General features: G+C 43.4%; 1 protein-coding gene and 1 pseudogene across 1 annotated transcript in view; one reads left to right on the plus strand and one right to left on the minus strand.

Moving 5' to 3' along the window:
* Positions 1 to 25,124, minus strand: part of LOC142210550 (carotenoid-cleaving dioxygenase, mitochondrial-like) — a 40,255-nt gene extending 15,131 nt beyond the window's left edge. The window contains exons 1-6 of the mRNA XM_075279795.1: positions 24,941 to 25,124; positions 14,601 to 14,802; positions 12,567 to 12,778; positions 8,311 to 8,426; positions 5,218 to 5,320; positions 3,447 to 3,581 (exon numbers count right to left, since the gene is read on the minus strand). Of these exons, the coding sequence (XP_075135896.1) occupies positions 3,447 to 3,581; positions 5,218 to 5,320; positions 8,311 to 8,426; positions 12,567 to 12,778; positions 14,601 to 14,802; positions 24,941 to 24,977 (805 nt within the window). The 5' untranslated portion in view covers positions 24,978 to 25,124. The remainder of the gene's footprint in view (positions 1 to 3,446; positions 3,582 to 5,217; positions 5,321 to 8,310; positions 8,427 to 12,566; positions 12,779 to 14,600; positions 14,803 to 24,940) is intronic.
* Positions 6,264 to 6,388, plus strand: LOC142210915 (U2 spliceosomal RNA; annotated as a pseudogene).
* Positions 25,125 to 27,850: the final 2,726 nt, after the last annotated feature.

Genomic DNA, 27,850 nt, shown 5'->3' on the forward strand with positions numbered 1-27,850 from the left:
GACAGGGGTGATGTCTAGTGGGAAAGCAGTGTAGTTGTGGAGGCAAGCACAGCAGGAAAAAAAAGGTGGCTAGAAGCATGGACAGGGGTGATGTCTAGGGGGCAAAGCAGTGTAGATGTGGAGGCAAGCGCAGCAGCAAAAAAGGTGGCTAGAGGCAGAGGCATGTACAAAGGCACAGGACAGTCACTCATTCCTTTATACTGTCATACAGTATATAGGACCTAACAACTTGGTGGTGCCAACGTTTTTAAAAACTTACACCAATGTTCACAAGCTACTGATGAAAGAGCGGCCACTTCCGTAAGTCTATGCCTACATCTGCCTGAAGCACCGGCTGTTGTGTGAGGTCACCACACACTGAAACCCTAGATACCATATGTTGATCAGGGTGTGTGAGCAGCAGAGACCTTTGATGGAGTTTCATCTCCAAAACCCAAGGGTTCATCAAAGTCAGCTCCCTCAGTTTCTCAACCATGAGTGCCCATGGATGGCAGACTTATGTGAAATCCTATCCCATCCTTTCCACTGGACACTTTACAAACTCAATAGAACCTCTATGAAAGTCTAAATACTTAGAAACCCTTTTTCCTCAACAATATTATGGACAGAAGCAAAAATTTAAAGCAAAAGAAACATTAGCATGAACCCCTTTAAATCACGTTGCCCATGACAACCACAGATGGCATAGGCAATAAGAAATCCAACAGCCCCCACCCTTAGCTGTCAATTCACTTTTGTGGCCCTTAACGTGTGCCCTTCAAAATTAAATTAGAGTCCCTAAAGCTGATATACGCTCAATATATCTAGCCTCTGTGTATACAAAAAACCCCATTTGTATACATCACAAAATGCGTAAAGCTAGCACTAAGGGACGAGGATGTGCCCGGGGGCGTGGAAATGCAGCTGGGGAGCAAGGTTGTGGTCAAGCTACAGCTAGAGGCAGAGGCATGTCCAGAGGCAAAGGACAGCTGCTTCACAGAAGCCAGGCCAGAGCCAGCAAGGCCCAAGATTTCCCCTGTACTAGTCACTCGCCCATGTTGGCCACCTCCCTCGATGTTGTGTAGATTTTTCAGCATATGCGTGGAGGACAAACTGAGTGCGTTTTGCACACTGTGCAACTCAAAACTAAATAGGGGCTTTGAGAAAAGCAACCTGAGCACCACATCATTTGTAAGGCAAGCACTGGGCTCAGTGGGAGAGAGCAAATGCAGGACAATTGTCGGCCAGCGTTGCCGACACTGCCTCTTCCACTGTTTCCAGAGCTGGTTCTGCAGTTCAGACCACCAGCCTGGACACCTCCACATCTGCCTCTGATACTTTGGGGAGTTCACCCTCATCTGCCCCTTTTCCTGCCTCTGCTCCTTTTGCCTGCACCATCATGCACCTCTTCCCAGCAACTCCCCATCTCCCAGACGTTTCATTGCAGGCAGAATTACAGCGAAACCTCCCCACATGCCCAAGCCTTCAACAGCCTCATCTCAAAACTGCTGGCCCTGGAGATGTTGGCGTTTATGCTAGTGGAGACTCAGGCCTTCCGTGACCTGATGGCAGCTGCGGCACCTTGCTATGCTGCCCCTAGCCGTCACTACTTCTCTTGGTGTGCCGTCCCCGACTTGCGACAGCACGTGTCCCTATTTAGCCCTCAGCAGATCTCAGTCCCTATCTCTCCAAACCGCAAATGAGACGAACATGGCGGCCACTATTCTTATAAATCCGAGGTCACCTGATTTTGGCTGCCAATGGCTTTTTCCTATTTTTTTTTCAATGCCTATGTTGTCGTAGTTCCTGTCCCACCTCCCCTGCACAGTTATTGGTGCAAAAAAAGCGCCAGGGAAGGTAGGAGGGGATACGAATTTTTAGTGCGTTTGCCGCGTGGTATTCGATTCTAATCGAATATATCGAATAGCCTGATATTTGATCGAATACCTATTCGATCGAACGCTGTTCGCTCATCTCTAATAGCCATCATAGTTACATAGTAGATGAGGTTGGATAAAGAAATTAGTCCATCAAGTCCAACCTATAACCCTACAATCCCTACAGTGTTGGGATTCAGCTAAGTATACTGAATGAGAACATAAGGCTAATACCTTATTTTGCAGTATACAGCTCTATCCACCATTTATTTATGAAGTATGATATATAATATCACAACATGCTTACAAAAGCCTTAATAGACCGTACAAATGAATGGGAGGCTTTTTCTGTATTTGTGTAATTTTCTAGGGGGTTGGGGGGTCTGTGTATTATTTTTTGCTATATTTTAAAATTGTTATACAAATTACTTAAAGGGGTTGTTCAGGCTAAGGATAATTTTCTAACCCCTGATGCTCTGGTGTCCTCTATCTTCTATCTTTTGCGAGTACACAAAGGTGTTTTCTTCATCTTGCCGCTTGTTCAAAACACGTCCTGATAGTTTCATTAAACTGTTCTTCAGATACAAATTCGGTCAGAGTTTGATTTTTTTTTTCTACACCTGAACCCTTTTTATGTGTGCGTCACGTCTAGAGATGAGCGAGTAGTGAAATATTTGAGATTCGATATTTGTTTCCAGTAGAGCCTCAATATTCATCTCTCTCATCTCTAGTCACGTCAGAAGCGCGGCGCACTGGCCGGCACAGACACCGCAGGGGAACGGTGAGGTAAAGGGAGGAGTGGTAACAAGTAAAACATAGAGCTGTGCGAGTGCTGACTTGTGTTATTTCATCATTTCACTAAAACAGTTCAGGGATTTGATCAAATTACTGACTTTCTTTAGCTAAATTACCCCACAGGGTTGTTATTTTAACATCTTACGGGATTTGATCAAATCTCTAGTTTCACCATTTCCCTGCGACATATACACTAAGCAAGTGCCACTAAAATCATGTGAACATGGCCTAACTTGTCTCTTTTCATAACCTTTCTAGAGTTGCATGGTATTGCAGTGTGCACAGTAGACTGCTGCCTACATCTCCCCACCATAGACAAGGGGTAGGGATATGGATATTCTATAGATTCTAGGAGAATAAGCCAGTGAGAGACACTTCTCTGAATGACGAAAGGATTAGACATGTAGATGTGAAGTGCAATATAAATAAAAAGAGCAGAGTAGGATAGAACATCAAGGGAAAGGTGCACGTGATAGGTCACAATTATCTGATCGTTGGGGTCTTATAAGACCCCACTATACACGAGAATCTAGGATCCATGTCCCTCACTTAAAGGGAGTTTCTGTTATTTGGCAGACCCTTTGAATGGAGCAGCAGCATACATGACTGCAGTTCCACTTAGAACAGGAGACACAGGACCCCTGTTTTTAAGATTAATGTGGGACCCCCATCGATCCCAGCACTTGTCAATTAGCAAAATTAACCAAAGGATAGATGATAATATCCGTTTCATTCACCCTTACCAGACATCAAACCTTGCATTGTTCTTTACAGTTGCATTGGTAAAGCACTTACCAAAACTATGAAAATATGAGGGATTCCAATTGTCACTTGCTGGTATAGAACAGATAACCTGAGCACCGTGCAGTGTATCATCATCATCCTCCTCTGGATCTGGGGCAGGAATCTTAATAATATTGTAAAATATACCTGTGATTGTAAAAAGATAGTTATTTCTATGAAAAGTCTATTTCTGTGCAGACTGGTGAGCAGTGCAGCGTGTAGCATAGTGTCATGTCTTCTGTGTAGTCTGATCCCTGGCCCAGGATACACACAGGAGCTGAGGGTTGCCAAAGATGAAGGACATGTCATGTCCGGCTGGCAGATCCTCAACAACCTCGAAGCACATAACTGAAGTTCCACAAAGGGCAAAAAACTGAAAAATGGAGAGAGAAGTAACCTGTGTTTTGCTACAAGTGAAAATGATAGAGGGTTTATATATTTTTCATAGAAACTACATGTTATGTATCGCTTGTTTTGTTAATATGCAAATGTGCAAGGAGCCATTGTTGCTCCATAAAGCTCATTTGCATATTGACATAAAATGTGATATCTCACCAACGGAGGCAGCGATTCACAAGAGAACAACATTGCTTCATTCAGATGACCCTAACCTATCTATCTTTCGAATTGGGTTGGTATACTGGGTTGTAGTGACACTCCCTTTAAGTAAGTGAGGCAAGCTATGAAGGGGGAACTTCTGGAATCATTATATAAAGTCTCCCTATCTGTGAACATTGACATATTAGTGGGGCCAATTTGAAATAGTAACATGTATATATTCAGCAGGTGACTAGAGAGTGAGTAGAGAGACTGGTCAAAGCGTCCATTTGGGTAATCAATTCATGAGCAATGGTGGTTATAATAAAGGATCTGGTTTTTACCCTCTTAAAGGGGACCTTTCAAGTCCTCGGGCATATGCGGTTTTATATACCATTAGAAAGCCGACAGTGTGCTGAAAGGTCCTCTTTAAAAGCTTGTATGTAAGAAATGATGCATGGAAGGAAGAGGAAGAAAGAATACAGTAAATCACCACCTATAGAGAGTCAGTAACAGGGAGCACAATAGAGGAGGGAGATGAAAGCCCGAGCATACAGGAGTGAATATGCCAGCTACAAATATCTGATATATCCAGACAGCTTGATAGTATTGCACACAATGCTAAAACAGATAGCATCATATTACCTAATAGCTTTTGTGATTTGTTTTTTTTTGTTTTGCTTCTTTTGCACTACCCTTACTCTATAGCCTGCATTTTTCCCTCATATAGTTCAGAGAGCAATCTGTAAAGAATTATTCATACGACAGTGAGAAATAGACATGTGATGTATGTTTTTGAAACATCCGTCATGCGTCCATTTTAAGAATACATTGAATCCAATGTGTCTATTCATACTGTACATCCGCTCTTTTGATGGTCCGTCAAAAACTTTCACTATCTTTGTCTATTTTCACGAACTCACTCAGACCCATAGAAATCAACAGATCCCTTTTACACTGATGTAAAATGGATCCAGTGGATTGAGTCAAAAAAGAAATTAATCTGTTTTTCTACTGATGTAAAACAGAATGGAATGAATATAAAACGGATGAAAAAAGACACGTACGTCCATTTTTAACGGCTATTAGATCTGTAAAAACCGTCACTGTTGTGTTCATAAGGCTTTAGAGAAGATGTGTCATGGTTCATATAGAATAAATGGAATTTGCAATGTTTTTTGTGCTTTTCTTATTAATATTTGATATATATTTCACAGTTTATAATGCAGCCTATGGACTCTCTTACCTTGTTTCCCATAGGAACTGCCCATATTGTACACTGTCCCATCAGGGTCATAATGAGGATGAGCCGTTGCCCCATTCACAGCGATATATTTACTCCAGTCGACCTGCAAAGAGATGTTATCCAGTTTTATCTTTTTCTAAAAACTTGAAAGGGAATGTAACAAGAAGTTTGGCTCCTTCACTTAAAAAAAAAACACTAGCAGTTTTCGTTGCAGTTTTTGCAAAACCATGGATATTCTTTCATGTGTAAAAAGATTTACTCTCCCAAGGAATAGAAGGCAGAACTTGAGTGCCCCAGCATGTTCTAGGTCCTTAAAGATGGGGTATTGTCTCCATCCATAGCAAGGAAGAGAAGCTGAAACCTTGTGTTACTTTCAACAAGCAAGCTGCAGATCAGGGTGAATGTCTGGTGCTTCTGGGCCAGTGCTGCCAAGAAATTCTGACAAGTATTTTTACTTCTGAGATGAACAGCTTCCTTTGATATTTAACTAATCCTGTGATATTAATTTGAAAAAGTATAAAACAATCACACAATGGTGGTTCTAAAATTATCCACTAGGTGATAGCAGTATACTAGGAAATAAGATAGCACTCTGTAATGTGGCACTTAATAAATTCTAAAGGAGTTATCCAGTTTCTAAGACTGATGGCTTATCTGTAGCTCAGAAGACTGGGAGGGTGGTGTTGTGTGATCGACTGTTTAAAGGAAGCTAGCAAGCAAGGAGCATTAAACCTCCAGGCAGGGAAGCCGTCAGCAGTTGTGTACAGGTAGAGTAGACTGGGCACATAGGTAGCCCACTTTAGGTAGTAGAAATCCTCTGCTGTGTGGGCAATGGCACTTCCTGTAGTGTAGAGCAGCTGATGTGGTGGAGCAGGAGCTGACCAATCAGTACTGTAGCACGTCACACACTGGACCGGCGTCTCCTCCAATGAAGCACAACATGGCAGGTGAGTCTCCAAGGACTATGGTATGTTGGTATATCATGAGGGGTGTCAGACTCCAACAGATCATATACTGATGACCTATCCTATAGATAAAGTATCAGTATCGCTTCTCGGCCTTTTGGCTAAGATCAAGTGTAGTATCTGTTCTTATCAGAAGTAGAGAGTAGGCGAAACTGCTGGAGAGCGCGGTCCGGGACCGGCCACAGCAGGAGTAGGCCGAAATCTATGGAGGTAGGAATGGAGAACCACTTGAGGCGTTGTTGATGGGGGACGTGGTTAGTATGCCGGCTCCGCCAGTGGAGGTGATGGACCCACTGCAGGGGGCTGGCAGAACGCCACTGACGCTGTCAACACGACCACCAGGGGGACAGGACACTCCCTGGGGATCTTACCATGGGCCGAGGAAGCGCTCGAAGGTCTCTGGTGTCGTGCCCTGGGGGTTGAGTGGCCCCCAGGGTGCCTTAAATCACTGAGCTTGGGAACCTCACTGATTTGGGCACATTGCGTGGCACTAGAATCACACCTTGCTGAGCACCCACTCCTTTATGCCTGGTTTTCCAGCATAGGAGAATTTTTATAGATCTGGCGGTAAACCAGGCTCGTATGGGCACTTTACCACTTATATAAGTGTTTTTCTCACTTCTTTTGTTCACTCGTCACCTTTTTTGTGTGTCAACGAAGGGATGCTGTACCCTTTTGGGACGCTTCCTGACGGTTGTCTGGGGATGAGGCCTGTAATGGGTCTCTCCCCTCTGTCAGTCGACCTGTCCTGGGGAACCGGGGCAGGCGCAGACCTCTTTGCCTGAGTCAAGGAGTATCTCTGGTGGTGGCAGCCCGGAGAGAAACTCAACGACTGGTAGTCCTGAGTACCCTTGGTGGTGGCAGCCCGAGGGGAAAACGGACGTTGGTAGGACCTCCTGCTCCGGCAGATGGTCCATCGGATACTCGACCCCACTCGGTCACCTTTTGGTCCTTGTGGGGAAGAGTTTAGTCAGGAACCTCCTGAAGGGTGCGTTTTTTGGCAAGCATCCTGGGCACGTTTTTTTTAGTGTGACACCCACACTTTTTTCGTGCACTTGGTGTTTTTGATTGGCACAGACAGAGACCTTCGATAAAAAAAAAAAAAATAGATAAAGTATCAGTATGTAAATTCGATTTGGAGCTGTAAATCCCATTTAAAATTTAAAATAACGGATGAGAACAACAGAGAGGAAACCTGCAGGATTCTTTCATACCCATTCATTTGGGGTACTCGAACGCTAGTGTGAACCTGGCGTAATTCCACCCAATTCTGAATATTTTTTCAGCTTCCCAGTACATTTTACAGAATAATAAACGTAAAATAGTAAATCAAAATATGTTACTGGTGGGAAGGAGTTTAAGGGCTAGTTCACACAGCGGTGGGGCGGATTTTGGCACCGAGAGTGACGCAAGGAGCCGCGTCACTCTCGTGTCAAAACCCGCCTGCCACGACTGTCGTGGTCGCGGCTTTCCCCTCCAGAGTCGGCTCAAATGAATGGGCCGACAACCAGGTGTAAACACTGAAGGGTGAGATTTAGCTGTATCTAGCAAACAGAGCAAGATAGATGAAGTATGAATGTATTGAGTAAAACACTTCAGTTAGTTCATGCTACAAATCTGAATATAATCCTTGAGCTAGCAATATCCCTTTAAGATGGTTTCCTTATTTTCTATATTGTGTTATTAACATCCCTTAGAAGGAAATGAACAATTGGCTGTGCACAACCTTGGATTTCACAATTTGGGTGCTGTCATTTTCTAATTGTGCATTGTTCGTTTCAACCTGTATTCTTGGACATTGTGACTTCGTCTACTTATGCCCTACAATTTGGAATGATCCTTGAGTGTGTTGCGGACATCCTAAATTCTGAACAGTGATATTAAAGTGTTTTTCTGAATTGAAAAATATTGATGCATTTCAGCCTGAGCCTAGGGACCCCACGTTGCGGAAACACAGCTTTGTTTTGCTGCATTTTTTGAGTCAAACCTAGGAGTGGCTACAAAAGTAATGGGAAAGTACTTATACTCTCTTCTGCTCAACTCACTCCTGACTTTGGCTCAAAAAACCACAACAAAAAAGCCTCAGCCTTAACCATGCAACATCAAATATGGTAGAACGACTTATCACCTTTTGTGCTGTTTCTAATGTTGCTAGATCCACCTTTCGCATCATGTTTGTCTCTGTGCTGACGTAAAAATCCTTCTTATATTTCACAAAGTTAACATTCCCATTGTCAGTTATTTCTAAAAACAAAAAATAATTAATACATTATACAATAAACTAGCTTTTCATACAAACCCCACTATTTAAAGTGTACCTCCAGTTATAAACAACTTTTCAATTTCAACTTTTCGCATTTAAATATAAGAAACTTTGTAATATATCTTAAGATGTTTCCTTCATCATTTGTTAACCAGTTCTCCTGCTCCTTATTGTCTTATCTTATCTTCAATCTGACTGCTTATTTACATACAATTCATCTCTGTATTCTGTTTCAAACATAGAGCTGTGGCTGGTTAATTGATTTATTCCTACATTCTGTGCACTGGTAGCCTCTTATCTGCAAGTCTAGCATTGTTGAAAAGGTCAGAGTAGCAGAGTGTAGCAGCAGCAATTATTTCAATGTCTTTTCCAGCAGTATCTTCTCCACCCCTCCCCCTTACATAGACTAATATGTAGAAAATATCTACTGAAAAGTTGAGTAGAAAACATAATTTTTTTAATAAGATATGTACTATTCATGTATGAAAAGTTGTATATAACTGGAGGTGCACTTTAAGTATTGCATCTTGAATACATTAATCTTTTGCAGAAGTAAATGAATTAGAATTAGCTTATGGCAGTCACTTGTCACACCCTTGTCTCAACATTCTGACATTGAGTCTAATTTAATATTATACCACTATTCCAAATCAATATGTCAGGCCTGGTTCACATCTGCGCATGGGTTTCTGTTCAGGGAGTCCACTTGGGGACACCCAAATGGAAAAAAAATCTGCATAATAAAACAGTTATCTAAGGTAACCTGTGGATCCCATAGATAATAATAGGGTCTGTGTGGTTTCCACTCGGTTTCCGCACAAAAAATGAGAAAGTGCTGCTTTCAGGATGTTTCTCTCTGCACTTTTCATGCGGAGAGGAGAACAGAGATGTGAACCAAGCCTCAGATATCAAAAAAAAAAAAATCTTTCCCTGTGTTATCTCTTTATCAACATTCAGTTGGCTCCTCCACCCTCCTTGGTGTGTCCTGCTGAGATTCAAGCTGGGTTGGGTGAGTATTTGCTATTGCTAAAGAGACTTGTGTGTCTGCCAAATTGCTTGGCTCATCCAAGCATTCATTTACTTAAGCCAAGGTCATAGCTGCTGTAGATCTGACTCTGACACATAGGATGTCAAAAGAGGTGCTAAATGTATTAATACAGTATACAGTATGTGGCAGAGTATTTCTGACTGACAGTGACATATGTAATTCCTGTCTGGTGTATACTTTGATAGATTCTATTACTCAAATGGAATATTTTTTCTGCCCTTTTGGCTCATAGGATATCTGACAGAATACAGGCAAAAATGGACAACCCATTTAATGTTTAAATTAGCTGCAGGTAGTGAAAAAAAAATTCATACTCTCCTTTCCACAATGCTCTGGTGTGTCCCAGTGCAGTGCGGTCTTCTTGGTTCAGTGATGATGTGTGGCGGAAGTCCCTATCAGAGGCCTCAGCAAAGGGCATGAGATGTCACTACCTGTTATTCTTAATATTGTTTATATATATATATATATATATATATATATATATATATATATATAATCACCATTAATTCCATGGTGCTTAACATTTGAGGGTTTATATACGGTACACAAATTATACAATACCAACAGTGACCAACTGGCACAGTGGAATAGATGGCCCTACCCGCGAGGGCTTACAATCTATGAGGGAAGAGACAGAAGGACAGGGGGGAAACTGTTCGGATGGTGATTTGGTGACAGTGTTATTGGAGGTTGTAGGCCTTCCTGAATAGGTGAGTCTTCAGGGTTTTCTTGAAGCCTGTGATTGTGGGGGTCAGTCTTATGTGTCTTGGTAAGGGGTTCCAGAGTATGGGGGATGCATGGGAGAATCTTGGAGGTGGTTGTGTGAGGAGCGGATGAGAGCAGAGCGGAGTAGGAGGTCATTGGAGGATCGGAGGTTACGTGAGGGTTGGTAGTGGGAGATTAGGTCAGAGATATATGGAGAGGACAGGTTGTGGATGGCTTTGTATGTCAGCGTTAGTAATTTGAACTCTACTCGCTGGGCATTGCATAGTCAGTGAAGGGATTATCAGAGGGGAGCCGCTAATGAAGAATGGGGAATGGGGGGGGGTGTATTAAACAAGCAACACAGTTTAAGGTGGACTGTAGGGGGGCGAGAATATTCACTGGGAGTCCATGGATAAGGGTGTTACGGTACTGTAAGCGGGAAATTATGAGGGCCTGGACTAGCATCTTTATAATTTCAGGGGTGAGGAAGGAGCAATGGTATTTATAACCATGAGATTATATGAGTCAACCAAGGCCGAGGGTGTAGATGGAGAACAGGAGGGGTCCTAGGACAGACACCTACAGAAACAGGGCGTGGTGAGGAGATGGTGTGTGAGTGGGAGACGCGGAATGTGAGGTTGGTGAGAATGAGAAGATGCTGGAGGCAGAAGTACTGGACCACGCTGGGAGGACAACGGAGCACTGGAGACGGGTAAGTATGATATTTTTATCTCCCCCGGCATATTTAAGAAAAAAAAAAAAAGCTGGACAACCTCTTTAAGAAATGTCAAAGCTTTTTAAATTATGTTATGATACAGAGCAAGAGATACTAAGCAGATCGATGTATAGTTTTATTAGAAAAGATTGTGTTATTTATTGACTAACCCAGGAGATTAGATGTATGGGATGTCGGCTCCAAATCCTGATAGGTCCTGAGAACACAAATATACTACTATTCTGGTACAGGGTAAAAAGTGAACCCATTATAGATTTTGCATTGGAACCCAGGAACTTCAAGCTATACTTATGCTGATATCCCCGCTCTTTCTAGGCCTAGGTGTCCAGTTGGTGGTGTCACTGAATGACTGACTGCCTTTTTATCAGCATGCACAGAGATGGCTATCAGTCACTGACTAGGACAGCCCACTGGAATGTTCAGTGGGTCAAATAATTTAGCTGTGGGTTGTACAAACTTGCAGCTGACAGTTATCTATAGTATCCTGTCCAGATTTCCCATGCATGTTATACCTCACCAAGTGCTGTATGCAGAGATGTAACTAGGAAAGACATAGCAAACTTTTGACTTGGCACTTCCCAGCCCCCAAATGGTGTAATACCCCTTTTACTGGGACCTACATGGTATAATGACCAATTTACTGGCCCTGGAACACTGGGCAAATCACCCAGGCCTGGCAGAATGCTCCCACATGTGTCAGACTCCCAGTCATATTATACACATTTTGTCACAAAAAGGGTATGACTGGCAACTTTTGTGTCTACATCATGAAAAGGGAACATGTCACAAAAAAATTGTTGCAAATTTACTAAAAGGAGGTGTGGACACGGGAAAATTTTCATCACATGCTTCGGGAACCTAATCTCCGATAGGCCAGCATGTAAAAGTTGACAAGTATAAATGAAATACAAGTCATTCTGAAAGTTCTCCATTAAAACCATATATCATTCAGCTCCTCCTGCTCTATAACATACTGCCCGCATATCATAATGCATGCTCAATGTGTCAGGTTCTTCATCACTTAGAAGATGCTAAGCAGAGCTGGCAAACCATTTGTAGATCAGCATATTCTTAATGGGATTTTCCAGTTATATAAAATAGGAAGGAAGGGACTGAAGATAAAAAATAAATATTTTATACTCACTTTCAACAATCATCTACCTCTGTGGTTCTGACAATGCCTGGGTTGCTTTTGGCCTTCACTGTTTGTGCTGTAAATGCTTGCTCAGGAGATCTGTGGGTCACCTCTCCATTCATCGGTATGACTGAGCATATCCAACCCAGCTATCATTGGTTACGTGATGTAGGACACGACCTCCCATTTGCAGTATATAAACCGCTTTTATATGACCCATCTTTTCCTGGCACCCATGCAGCATATGACCCGCTTTTTCTGGCTCCCACACAGTACATATGACACCTGTTTTCTGGCTACCCACAGTATATGACCCCTTTTTTATGTCCCTGACATAGAATATGATCCTCCTTTTTTGCCTCACCCACAGAGTATGATCCCCATTTTTTATACCCCCATTTTTCATGATTCTAATCTGTAATGTAACAGTATAAAATCATATAAAATTGTATCTTGGAGGTTACTATTATATCTCAAAGAATGTTTAAGTTACTTACTTGGTAATTCGAACAAAGATATAAAGCGTTGAAACACGTTCTTACAGGGGTCCGACATGGCCACTGTACCAAATTCAGAGACCACAATCCTATTGGCACTTTCGTTTAACATGTAGGAGTCACTTCGAAGAAACTTGCTCATGTAAGTTACCTTTCCATTCTCAATTGTGAATTTGTGCATAAGGGCCATTCCATCGAACCAGTGGTTATATCTGCAAAATAGCAAATACTGAGATAGTTCTGTTCTTGTAATCCTTATACTGTGCCATTCAGATGTACAATAGGAATACATTGGGGCAGATTTCTCACTAGTGTTGTAAAGTTAGATGGGACACTTTCATGGATGTTCCACTTGTCTGCTGCGTTCACACAGTTTTTTGGTCAGGAATTTGCTCAGGAAACTGACTCAAATTCCTCCTCCAAAAAACGCAAAATGTAATAAATGAAATGTATGCCATGAATGTTACTCTTTTCTTGCTCCCATGACCGGACTGTGAGAGACCGCAGATTGCTTTAAGGCTGAGGCCCCACGCTTTTTTTTGTTGCAGTTTTTGCTGCAGTTTTGTGACCCAAAGCCAAGAATGGCTACACATGGAATGGGACATATATAGGAAGTTCTTATATTTCTACCTTCTGCTCAATCCACTTCTGGCTTTGGCTCAAAAAACCGCAGCAAAATCTGCAAACAAAAGCACCGTTTCTGCAACATGGGGCTTTGGCTTAAGGCTAAAAAATCACAGCGTTTTACAGTCAGTGCAAAGTGGATGGGATTCTAGCAAATCCCATGCCCACTTTGCAGTAAAAACTATGGTGCGGACACATGGTGATTTCCAAAATGGGTGTGGTTTAGTGGGGAAAAAAAGTAAATTCTTTCCAAATCAGACAATGATTTTCTGGATTTGTTTTCTCATTTTGTCTATTACAGGCCGACGTCATCTTTTTAAGAGGGAGAACTTGATCAATTGGTGGCTGACTAAATACTTTTCCCACCACTGTATACCTATGGATACGCTGATGGTTTTCCCATAGGTATAATTGAAACAGAAAGTCCGCAGAGGAAACCTTTTTTTGGAAAATTCCACTAGCGGAAAAAAAAAAGTTAGCAGAACCCATTAAAATCAATGGGAGGCTTTTTTTTCCACATGGAAAATTCGACACCAAATTCATCACCATTTTCCTCCATGTGAATGCACCCTTACACTTCTACTTCTCGCGAAAAAAATATTCAATAAATAAGGCCATTTATTTCAAGCATGGTAAAAATAGTTGGGATATGCAAAGCCACTGAAAAAATTATTGCGGTGTAAAGCAATGCATACAAAAGTGCTAGATTTGGCCCGAGCATTGGGGTATCAATGACGCTTATTACTGAAAGGGTTAATGCCCACAATCAGCATAGACTCGGCAGATATGAACCGCACCCTCCCAAGGCTGCGTGCTGGCACTGAAATCTTCACCATCACATAACTGATTTCAGGCGTCATTAAAACCTGTTTTCTGGCATAAATTATAATACATCTAAGGCTGCCTACACACGGAGCAACGCCGGGCTTGTGAAAATCCTCATTCACAGCCGTACACGCGAGCACTGCGGAAGGCTCCCGAACACTTCCCATTCACTTCAATGGGAGTGCTCGTAACGCCGGCTTTACACGCGCTCCCATTAAAGTGAATGGGAAGTGTTCGGAAGCCTTCTGCAGCGCTCGCGAGGACGGCTATGAATGAGGATTTTTACAAGCCTGGCATTACTCCGTGTGAAGGCAGCCTAATGGGGCTGGTGTTCCCACCCGTGTCACACCCGCTGTTAGGAAAGTGGAAAGGACAGAGTAAAATAATCTAAGTTTAAAAAAAAAAAGTCATCTTTCAGCAGCCTGTAGCTCTCCTTTCCCTGTCTGTGATTTAGAGAATCCTCACTGGTTCCACAAATAGCAGATAGACTGACATAGAAGTATAATGATATTCAGTAGACATAGGCTTATTTGGTCATATAGTTATGTAAATTATTATTATAGTATTGCATATAATTACTCTTACTTGTCATTTCCAAACTCAAATCTGCCAGGTCCATTGCGGAACAGACTACCTGTGATCCATTCAGGGACTGTCCCACTAATTCTAGTGGAGACAGGCTGAGGAGTCTCTGCTACAGTCTGAAATAGTGGTGCTATGTATTCCTTATCTTCTGTAGTGGAATCACACAACTGATTTTTCTCTTCCTTAAAAAAATATCTTAGCCCTGAAGACAACAAAATGAAAATAAATTAAATTAATGTGATTAAGACAAATCCTAATATATACAACTATATATATATTTTAAAGAGGTTGCTTAGTCTTATTAACGCATGACCTACCCTTAGGATAGATCATCCACTGGCACCTGGGATCCCCGCTGATCAGTTGTTTGAAGAGACAAGCTGGCTTTACACGCGCTTCCATCAAAGTGAATGAGATGGGATGTGTTTTGAAGCGCTCATGTATACATGTCTGAATGAGCGGAGCGTAAACTCCGTGTGAAGGGGCCCTAAAGCAACCTTTAATCTGGCATGGCCTATGGTCACAGACATTCCCTCTTTATCCCCTTATAAGACAATGGCGACGGCAGTGTATAAAGAGTACTTTCGACAATCTTTGTTGCAAGGGCCATTTAAAAGTCAAAAACCTGAGGTTTGTGACTTTTGTTTTTACATCAAAAAGGTGGCGTCAATTGTTAATGAAGCTCTTTTATAAAAATGAAGACGGTAATGTGAGTTGGAGGAATCAGACCAAAAAGTAAGGCATGTGTTTGTTGAAATTTCGGTGCTAAAAGGGTTTTCCCAAGTCACCGAGTCACCAACTTGCAGGCTGTAAACCTCTGTTCTCTTCCTGGTTTTCTCCGTTAATTGGTGGGCGGGGTTTCACTTGCTGTCTCACATGTAAAGCCAGCGGTGAGTTGCTTCTATGCTGCTGGCCTTGCATGCCTGCGTGTTCCTTTATCAGCAAAATTCAATTAGCAGAGCTGATAACTGGAAGAGCAGGGAGATAAACAGCTCAGAAATACAAGCTGGCTCCTAGCACTCAGCTCCCCCTCCCCTCCTGAGAGCAGGGAGCTACGTCATTTGTCCTGGGCGGAGAGATAAGATCATCCCCAGGTCTGTGGTTATGGAAACACAGTGCAAACAATGAAGTGAATAAATTAAGAGAACAGCCGAACAAAGCACTTTTGCTGAAGCAATGTATTTAGGAAAAGTCTTGAATCCACATAAGCTAGCAATATAGATAGGATAACCCCTTTAACAGAAGGGTTGTTTTAATTATTCTTAGACAAACTCTTACAAAGCCATAATAAGGTGAATCTAGAACTTTTGATAAAGCAGCCCCATTGTCTCTATAATATTGTACCACTGGATAACCACATGGGACTACATAGAGAGTACATAGTTCTACAAAGACTCAGCTTCCACTTATAAAACCTCCATGTTACAGACAGCAGACTCTAATACCAAATTGGTTTAGTTTACGCTTCGTTCACATCTGCGTTCGGTATTCCGTCCGGGGGGAGTCCGCATGAGGACCGCCCTGAACAGAATACTAAACGCAACTGCAAGCGTTGTGCAGTAAAAGAACACAGACCCCATAGACTGTAATGGGGTCCGTACGCTTGCAGCGCGCTGACTGCACAAATCATGCACAGGAAAGAAGATTGTGAACTACTTTCCTGTTTGCATGATCCCTGCAGAGATCTGGCAGCCAGCACACGGACCCCATTATAGTCTATGGGGTCCGTGTGCTTTCACTGGCACACTGCTTCATGCGGACTCCCCCGGACGGAATACCAACGCAGATGTGAACAAGGCCTGAGGGCCACTTCTAAAAGCATTGTTTAAGTAGACTTCTCAGTGGTCCGATTGTGGTAGCAGATGACCAGGGAGATAAGGACTATTATGCAGTGCACCACATCAACCTGCCAAAACGAATAGTGTGAATACAGGCTAAAATCAAAGCAGACAGAATACGTGCATAGACTTAAAACTGTGAGAGTCACTAAGACAGAAAAAGACCAGAATAAGGAGACAACAGGTGGGGTCTAAAATAGGAATTCAAGGCAGGACAATAGGACTGTTAGAAGAGGTACAAACATGGCAGAAGCACAAAGGTCACAGGTAACAGAAATACGGACATAACGGAAGGACATACCTGTCTACACAAAAACCTGAATGTCACAGGTAACAGAGATATTGCAGATACCCAAAGGCCACAGAATGGTGAGATATAAATATAACTGAATGGTATACAGAAGGGCATGGCAGAAGGGCAAAGCGTCCATATAGGAATAGTTAACAGAATATAAATGAATCTACATTGTAACAGGTCCAAACAGATCAGAAGCCCAAAGGGCAGTCATCCTCAATGGAATGACACAAACAGAGATTAGGACATAGACAGAGACTCCAGCATCAGACAGAAGAACAAAAAGTTGCCTCCGAACAGATCACGATCGGTAACTGGACCCATTGCTCAACTAAGTTGTGACTAGAGAGGCAGACTTATATAGATACAGCAGACAGTTTGGAAAGTGGAAGTTTAGAAGGTGAGAACACAAATCCTTAAAGAGACAGAAAAACCCACAAAGAGAGGCAGGAAAACGCAGTACGCCAGCATCACCCTCTATACACATGGCTACCTCAGACCTCAGGGTCCATTCACACGGAGGAAATTGGAGCTTTATTTGGCGCTGAATTTTCTAAAAGCTAGCGGAACCCATTGAAATCAATGGGAGGCTTTTTTTTCAGCGTGGAAAATTCAGCATCAAATAAAGCGCTATTTTCCTCCGTGTGAATGGACCCTCACTCTTATAAAGTTAGAATACTAAAAATCCACTTTTATTTAGGTACATACATTTTATATGAGCTGGACATGTTTACCACTCCTTGCACACGTTACCAGACTTGCTATCCTTCACAACACAATTTGTTTAACAGGCCTAGCAATAATGTGTCATGACGAGAAGTAATGCAATTTTTTTTACGTGGTTGTCAAACACCATTACATCTAGTCTAGATAATGTGGGAGTAAACCTTTTACTGCTGTCACCCTCAATGAGAATATTTTATGCAATATGTATACTTGTACAGTACATTTTCCCATCACAACATCAGGTCAGTGATATACTTTATATGAAAATTAAATTTGTGTCTTGTGCTCCTGTAAATATTTCTGCCATGTGCCCCTAATCCAGAAATCTGCTGCAGCTGAAAGCAATAAAGATGAATTGAAATCCTTGTCCGCTTCTGTATCCGGCTCTCTGCAATGCATCTTAAAGGGATTCTATCATTTGAATTCCTTTTTGAACTAAGATCATGTCGGGATATCCTCAAGAAAGGCTATTCTTCTCCGATCTTTATTATTCTGATCCGCGCTGCCGTTCTTGTGTTATTTTGTTTTCTTGCCGTATGCAAATGAGCCTACAGGAAGCTCAGGGGGCGTTCCCCCTGTGCTGTCTGAAGACTCTCCAGCGACACCTCTGTTTTCTTCTCCCAACCGCCTCTTTGCCGCATCATCGGCAGCATATTTAGCACGCAGAGCAGACTGCACATGTCAGTTCGGCCATTTTCCTGTAGCTGAATGCTGTGCTCATGTAAGAGACCACAGGAAAATGGTTGAACAGACACGCACAGTTGGCTGATGACACAGCGAAGAGGCGACACTGGAGAGTCTTTGGACAACACAGGCGTCTTCCCCTGTGCTTTTTGAGGACTCATTTGCATATGGCAAAAAAAAACAAAATAACACCAGAACGGTGGCGTGTATCGCAATAATAAAGGTAGAAGAAGAAAAGTCAGGCTATTCCGACATGGTCTTAGTTCAAAAAGGGATTCTAATTATTTTGTAGCATTTTTCCAATCTTGTCTAAAACAGCTGCACAGTACTGTACACAATAAGAGAAATGAGAAAAATAAAAAAAATCTGGTATTGCCGCATGCAAAAATGCCTAAACTCTTACATATTTTTAATATTTATATATTTGGTGGGCATATTATAGAAAAAAAAAATACAGTTTTTTGCAACTTCAAATCCCCAAAAAAACTAAAATAAGTGACAGTGAAACAAAAGTGATGAAAACTTCATACATTCACCCATAATGGTATCAATAAAAACTACAGCTTGTCCCGCAAAGAAAACCCTTAAGGCCGGGGCGCCACGGTCCGGAAACGCCACAATTTGCCCGCGTCGGAAACACCACGGTAAAAATTGCGGCGCTTTACAGTGCTTGCATAGTGGATGGGATTCATGCGAATCCCATGCCCACTTTGCAGGAAAAATCGCAGCGCGGACATGCTGCAGTTTCCAAAACCGTTTTGGTTTTGAAAATCGCAGCATGTCAATTATATCTAAGGAAACGTGGGTGGCATTCCCATAGATATAATTGTAACAGAAAGTCTGCGGAGGTAAACTCTGAACTTTCTGTTCAAAGCGCTGCGGGAAGAACCACAGTGCGTTCATGCCGCGGTTCTTCCCACAGGGCTTTAGCGCTGCGTTTTACGGCCAGTGGGGCCTTAGCCTTACTTTGCAATTCTGTCGTTGTAGAGTTAACTAGTCATGACCTGAATATATATATATAGTCAAATGGCAACAGGCTTCTAGTTAATTTCTTATCAGACAAGAGAGACAGACTCTGGCTCAAGACGGAAACATATTGTAAATATGAAAAACACATGGGGTAGATTATAATTCATGCAAAACTAAATACGTTCTTACTTGTCATTATCAAATTGTAACCTTCCTGGCTCCCTGCTGTTCTATAGCGAGCTACAAGAAAATGGCGCATGCCCGGGTGCTCACTTTGCCCTGGGGAATGCCCACGGTGCTTGGTGAAAACATTTGCATATCGGTTTTACTGATATTTAAGAAAAACCGGGGGGTCTTTTGATAAACTAGTGGCAGCACCTGAATAGCCTTTTTAAAGGCTATTCAGGCATATCAGTATCTAAAAACACGTTTTGGCAATGATAGAGCATAGAGATGAGCGAGTACTGTTCGGATCAGCCGATCCGAACAGCACGCTCCATAGAAATGAATGGATGCACCTGGTACTTCCGCTTTGACGTCGGCCGGCCACTTAACCCCCCGCGTGCCGGCCACGTCCATTCATTTCTATGCGAGCGTGCTGTTCGGATCGGCTGATCCGAACAGTACTTGCTCATCTCTAATAGAGCACCTTTAAACTAGAAGGTTGTCATGATACAGTGAGTTTACAATTTTAAATATAATTGACTTCAATTGGTTTCCTTTTTCCACGAGCAGTTTGTTTCCCGCTCACGGAAAAAAGAAGCGATCTGTCCTTTCTTCACATGGATTCCGCAGCTCGACACTCCCTTCCGACTAGGCCCATTCATTTGGGCCTAATCCAGAGCGGTATGCCGTGACTGGATGCCAGAAAACTCTGTGTGCACTGCATCGGCATGCAGTCGCGGCTAGCCACGTGAGAGATTTCTTGGACCGGATTCTGAGGCGGCTTCCCGCGTCAAAATCCAGTCCAAAAAACCCATGTGAACCCGGCTTTACACAACTCTGTATGGTTACTGGTGTCAGAATATGATAATGAAGAGGATTTTTTACTACAGACTTATTATTTTAAGGGTTTTAACTAACGAAATAAAGGAAACACGTAATTTTCAACATAATGCCATATAAACAAAAACCGTAAGAAAATGACACAACTATATTTTTTCCATTTCCACCGCATTCTGATTTTTTTTGGCTTCCAATTACATTGTTTTGACTTTTCAAAGGTGAGGAATAAATAACGATAATGTAAAAACGAACAATGGCTGCAGCAGGAAGGGGTTAAGAGACTGATCACAAGAAATTCAGACTGTCTGGTTGCTGTGAAATGTATCCAGGGATTATGTTATTAGCATTACATAATGATGTAAGATTATTGCTGGTCCTATTGTCTGACTGTTGAATGATCTGCTATTTGCAGATGACTGTGAAGGTAAGATACCTAAGGAGTAAGGAATAATGTTCTACTATAAAGAGATTAGGGGTTGGCTTGGAGTTATTTCACCTGTGTAAATTCGCCAACCCTGTAATTGGACCTCCTCAGTCACCTCAAATGCTCTTATCATTTATAGTAAGGGTGTACAATATTCTAAATTATATTACTCTATATTACTCTAATACCTATATGGTGGTCTCTCCCTAAGGAGTGACAATATCCCCCGAACCCTGTCTAAGCCTCTCACCTCTACCAGGTTATAGTCCTCTCTACATCGGGCTGATGAGATCCAACCAGATCGAAACAGCTGTCCTCGATTGAGAGACTATACCTGGTATTAATCCCAGCGTCATTGCTAAACAAAGGCCTCTTGGAAGGTCGGGCATGAGGCTAAAGGGAGCAGCCATTATTGGGTTATTTCACTGGAATCCTGTCTTAAGACAGGCTTGCACATTCCAGTGAGCGCCCTCTATTGGTTTGCAACAATGAGGCAGCAACTGTCTTCCTAATTACATCATGGAAGGCGGATTTGCATATTCTTCCCATAGTTCCTTGCAAAGTGGAGTGCTAAAGGCTTAACAAGTCTCCACACACCTATATGGTGGTCTCTCCCTAAGGAGTGACAATATCCCTCTAATACCGATAAACATACATACAGAAAAATATATTGCATATACACTGGGGCAGATAAACTACACCTGTCTAACCTATAGACTCTGCAGTCCAGATTTTACAACGTGTCGGATGCTGTTTGAAAATCTGGTGTGTTTGGGCCCCTTCACACGGAGTTTACGCTCGGTGTATTCTGTACATTTTACACATGTAAAATACACGTGTAAAATGTAGTTAGCCATTGAGTTCAATGGCTTTTTCGTATAACGCGCGCTATACGAACATGCCATTGAACTCAATGGCTAACTACATTTCGCACGTGTATTTTTACACGTGTAAAATGTACAGAATACACGGAGCGTAAACTCCGTGTGAAGGGGCCCCTAGACTGTCTAGTCCAGGGAAACTCAAACTTTTCAAACAGGGGGGCCAGTTCACTGTCCCTCAAACCACTGGAGGGCCGAAATATGGTTTAAAATTTTTTTAAGATTATATGCTGCACAGTAGCCCCCCCCCCTTCACCAGTATTATCTGCGTCTCAGTACACCCCCTCACCACCCAGTATTATATGCTCCTCAGTACACCCCCCACCCCACAGTATTATGTGCTCCTACGTACCCCCACCACTGTATTATATACTCCTGAGTACCCCCACCACTGTATTATATGCTCCTCAGTGCACCCATCCACTGTATTATATACTCCTCAGTACCCCCCCTGTATTATATGCTCCTCAGTATGCCCCCCCACCCCACAGTATTATATGCTCCTCAGTACGCCCGCCCACACACAAAAAGACGCGCGTTATATGAACATGCCATTGAACTCAATGGCGAACTACATTTTACAAGTGTAAAATGTACAGAATACACGGAGCGTAAACTCCGTGTGAAAGGACCTTAGACTGTCTAGTCCAGGGATCCTCAAACTTTTCAAACATGGGGCCAGTTCACTGTCCCTCAAACCACTGGAGGGACAAAATATGGTTTTAAAAAAATTTAAGATTATATGCTGCACAGTAGCGCCCCCCCCCTTCACTCCTCAGTACCCCCCTGTATCATCTGCGCCTCAGTACTCCCCCCCCACTCAGTGGCGTAACTAGGAATGGCGGGGCCCCGTGGCGAACTTTTGACATGCCCCCCCCCCCCCATCCCAACTGACGCCGAAGACCTCGACCGACCCCCTCCTCCGCACTCTATTATGTCCCTTACTGGCACTAATGTCTCCTGCACACAGTATTAACCCCAATAGTGTCCCCTGCACACAGTATTAACCCCAATAGTGTCCCCTGCACACAGTATTAACCCCAATAGTGTCCCCTGCACACAGTATTAACCCCAATAGTGTCCCCTGCACACACAGTATTAACCCCAATAGTGGCCCCTGCACACAGTATTAACCCCAATAGTGGCCCCTGCACACAGTATTAACCCCAATAGTGTCCCCTGCACACAGTATTAACCCCAATAGTGGCCCCTGCACACAGTATTAACCCCAATAGTGTCCCCTGCACACAGTATTAACCCCAATAGTGGCCCCTGCACACAGTATTAACCCCAATAGTGGCCCTTGCACACAGTATTAACCCCAATAGTGGCCCCTGCACACAGTATTATCCCCAATAGTGTCCCCTGCACACAGTATTAACCCCAATAGTGGCCCCTGCACACACTATTAACCCCAATAGTGGCCCCTGCACACACTATTAACCCCAATAGTGTCTCCTGCACACAGTATTAACCCCAATAGTGTCCCTCTGTGGACACCCATAAACAATTATTATACTCTGGGGTCTTTTCAGACCCCAGAGTATAATAATCGGAGACCCGGGGAATAAAAACATAAAAAAAAAAACACTGTTGCTTCTTACCTGTTCCCCGGCTCCTGTGCTGTGCTGTCCTCCTCTCGCGTCCTTCGTTAATGACGTCGGACGTCACATGACCCGGGAAGCATGCCGGGTTCATGTGACGTCAGAGACGTCAGACAACAGTAGGACGGAGGCCTGGCAGGATCGCGGAGAGGTAAGTAACAGTTTTTTATGTTCCCTTACCTCTCCGGTCCGCCAATCATTATACTCGGGGGTCTGCAAAGACCCCCGAGTATAATGATAGCCCCTGTGGGGACCGCAGTGTCACTTGCCGATCCCGGCCCAGCCAGGATCGGCAAGTGAATAGGGCCCGTAACAGCCTATTTAAAAAAAAAAACGCAGCGGTAGCGGCTGTCACCGGGCCCCCTAATGGTCCGGGCCCTGTGGCAGCTGCTACTGCTGCTACCACGGTAGTTACGCCCCTGCCCCCACTGTATTATATGCTCTTCAGGACCCCCCCACCCCACAGTATTATATGCTCCTCAATACACCCCCCCACACCCCAGTATTTTATGCTCCTCATTAACCCCCCACTGTATTATATACTCCTGAGTACCCCCACCACTGTATTATATACTCCTCAGTACGCCCCCCCACTGTATTATATGCTCCTCAGTGCCCCCCACTGTATTATACACTCCTCAGTACCCCCCCCACTGTATTATATGCACCTCAGTACCCCCCACCCCACAGTATTATATACTCCTCAGTACCCCCCCACCGTATTATATGCACCTCAGTGCCCCCACTATATTATACACTCCTCAGTACCCCCCCACTGTATTATATGCACCTCAGTACCCCCCACCCCACAGTATTATATACTCCTAAGTATCCCCCCCCCACTGTATTATATGCACCTCAGTACCCCCCCACCCCACAGTATTATATACTCCTCAGTACGCTCCCCCACCCCCCAGTATTATATACTCCTCAGTACGCCCCCCCACCCCCCAGTATTATATGCTCCTCAGTACGCCCGCCCACACACAGCATTATCTGCGCCTCAGTACCCCCCCCCCACACACACACTGTATTATATGCTCCTCAGTACAATCACTCACACACTATCATACTTACCCCTGAAGAGCCGCTGCGCATCCTCCTTGCTTCAGACTGCAGGAGCGATGACGTCATCGCGCCTGTGTCAGGGGCACAGCTCACTCTCTGTAGGGGGCAGAGCTCACTCTCACGCGGCCTAAAATGACAGCTTTCAGTTGTATGTGCAAGTGCACATACAACTGAAAGCAGCAATCGGATTCCCCGTTAGTGAGCGATCCAGGTGATGCCACATGCAGCGGGCTGGACAAATACCCTCGGCGGGCTGTAGTTTGATGACCCCTGGTCTAGTCTAACTCTACACCACTTATCAGTTGGCTTTTGATGTAATTACCGCATTACCTTTTCAACAAGCCCCACCAACATATGGCACAAGGCCCACAAACAGAAAGCGTCACCAGTTTTTAGACTCATTGCCGAAAATACTGGTGAAATTATTAGTTTATCTGTCCCATCAATGTAGTAAAAAAAAGCATAGATATAGTAGTTGACTTGTTAGATGTAGCAGAGCTGATTTGGTTGTTTGGTGCTACACTATAAGTATATACTACTTGTATTACAAAGGACTGCAGGTAAATCTATCCTACAGTACAAATAATGCAGTCAGAGAATTACATTTCACCCTATTACATCTACGACACTGATACCGCTGAATAATAGAATTGTCAGGAAGCAAAACAGTAAGTACAGATTCACAACTGACTAAATAATAACATTCTAATCTGCAACATAGTATTTATACAAGGATGCCTCGGTATAGTGTCCCAGTGAAGCTGCTGCATCATCCAGTTGTATATACACACAGTGTCAGAGTACAGAGGAAAACAGAATCATCATCCAGTCATACCCATATATTACCTGGTATCTTATAGAGGGCAGAGTAGATGAAAGCCATGGATGTGGTTTAGTAGAGCAACATAGAAATCCTGATGTATTCTGGTAGAAATGCTGAGGATGCAATGGACCGAAAACTGACTGAATTCTTGGATATCAGCAGAATCCTCTGTGTGCTGATAGGTTATTGAGAATGACAAGCTCTGCCCTCGGAAGAGCTGCCTAAGCCAGGGAACACTTCAGAATAATAGCCTGGGGTGGCAACATAGAACATCATGTCCCTTATTGTATTCACTTGTATTTACTTTGTGCAGTACTGAATTACATACAGAAAGAACAGACCCAGAAAGAGAAAGGCGAGTAAGAGTTCACCTCTGCTACGTGCATGTGATGAACTTTTTTGATTAACATTGTGTTCATATTTACTATTTATTTTTCAGAGAATTTCTCTCAAGCCATTGTATCCATAAGTGTGGAAACACAATGTGACAGCAACTGTACCTAATAATGTGATGAGAAAACCTCTGATAGAATGCAATTGGTAATAAAACCACCAGTTAATAGGTGCCCATAACATTGGTGCAACTTGTGCAGTTTAACAGTTTATCACCTTAACAGTGGAATTCTACTGTCTATTAGCTGCATATGGGGCCCAGTAGGTCAGGGGGCCCTATCACCTTAATAGCAGTGTTTTACTGTCTATCTGTTGCAGATAGGGGGCCCTATCATCTTAATAGCAACTTTCTACTGTCTATTAGTTTGTAGTTGAATGTCTAAGCTAATGAAGAATTACTTTGCTCTGTTATCACCAGGCATAAATCTGTATCCAGTGGTCTCCCTGAGGTGGCGACACATACATGCTACCTAGTTTTTGGGAGCATCTGTGCGATTATCTGTAGAAGGGGGGGGGGGCAACACCACTCAGGAGCCCCTAGGAGTGGTTGATCCAGAAGAGGTCACCCTAGGAAGAGGGCCTGCCCTGCATGTCAGGTGGGAACCTCATGACCGCATCATGCACCTGTTTCTAGGCTGCCATGACTGAAAGTGCACCCATGGTTAAAGTCATGTTCACTGAGTCATCTCCCTGACCTCATAGGTCATAACAAACAACATCATCAGATAACAAGGAAGTCCCTGTTGATGTAGCTTGATTGAAAGGATGACTGACAGTCTTGTTTGGACTTGGCTAGAGATGCATATGAAAGACTCTTCCAACGCTCAAAGGAACTAGACAACCCCTGGCTTATATAACACTGTACCCAGAATAATGTACTTAACAATGTTACACGTGGGTATAAACAGCCGTACACGTAAGGGAAAGAGAACTATTTGATTTTTGGACCACATATTTAGAGTGTTTGATTTTTGGCTACTATGCCACTTCTGCAGTGCCCCTGCAATGCTAGTAAAGGGTGAATCCCCTGATATGTGACCCTATTTTAGAAACTGCATCCCTGAAGGAACTTATCCAGTGTGACAGTGTGTTCCTGCTGACACAAGCTGGGTGCAACATATTGAGCATTGAATTTGCCTAGCTCTGGAGAGTTTTCACTTTTCACTATCTGGTGTGCATTTATTTCTAAAAACTAAATGAATACAACAATCAAAAGCTAAAAATGCTTACTATTAGAGATGAGCGAGTACTATTTGAAAGGGCAGTTTCAAATAGTACGCACCAATAGCAATGAATGGAGGTGGCCGGCACACAGACAGGGCCACCGTCCTGCCGCTTAACTCCCTGCGTGCCGGCTGCGTCCATTCATTCCTATGGGTGCGTGCTATTTGAAACTACTGTTTCGAATAGTACTTGCTCATCTCTACTCACTATGCCACATGATAAATCCCTTGAGGGGTCACATCTCTGCAGATTTTACTTTAATGGCAATTCAGGGGTTCTGCAAAAGTGGGTTGATGTCCAAAAACCAAACTGTACTTCAAATATAGCGCTTTTTCCCTTCTGTGCCCAAACAGAAGTTTACGTGATTGAGGGATGCAAGGCCCAAAGTAATGGGTAGGTGTAGACGTAGGGTCCCAACCCCAAGTATATAGATAAATGTGGAACGTCACACTTAAGGATGTGCCAATAACAATTTATTAGGGTAGAGTTAAACGTTTTTCGATATTTCAAATATCTTCTTCAGACTCTTCAGTTCAAAAGTAAGGTCCTAATCAGGATGATCCTGGGTATAAATGGTAACAGCTCTCCGTACGGGGAGCCTGCAGGGTCCGCTATACTGAAAACCTAAGGTAGTGGGTGTTGTACTGTCGCCAAAAATAGAATGCCGTCCGGCCGTAGTAACAGGCGTAGTATGTTGCGCAGCACTGCCGCAGCCCCAGCCTGCCAGTGTCCAGAGAGAACTCTCAGCCTGCGGTGTGAAGAAGCAGACAGCGGGGATGCCTGGGCGGCCACCTCTCACGATCTGCCCGGCCACGCCCATATGCCCAGCCCCGCCCACTGACGCCCTGCCCACATTCCCGCCCCCGCCCACAAGAAGTGGGCAGTCGATCTTAGAGCTTTGTTATTTAAAGAAGTAGCTCACATGCTGACAAAGTGTGAGCACCCCTGCTCTACAGTAACCTTAAAAGGCATTTTGAAACTTTCCACTTCTTACTCACATGCAAGGTGCAGACACCATTCACAGACCTTAGTGCAGAGGACCTGGCCACTTATTTTCATGACAAAATTTATAGGATCCGTCAAGAAATAACTGCCCAATCCCCAGGTGGCTTTGATTCCCTCACCTACCATAGTACTGATCCCCTCACCAACCGCACTTCAGACTGTCCATTCTCATCTTTTGATCCTGTTAGGCCCCGTTCACATGGGGCAAGAGGGAGCGGATTTTGGCATGGAATGCTCCTCAAAATCCACCCCCTCACAATAGAGGTCTATGTAGACCGCTAGCAGTCTTTTTTCCACTAGCGGTTTCTACC

This window comes from Leptodactylus fuscus, chromosome 6 (genome assembly GCF_031893055.1).
Source record: "Leptodactylus fuscus isolate aLepFus1 chromosome 6, aLepFus1.hap2, whole genome shotgun sequence".
Classification (NCBI taxonomy): domain Eukaryota; kingdom Metazoa; phylum Chordata; class Amphibia; order Anura; family Leptodactylidae; genus Leptodactylus; species Leptodactylus fuscus.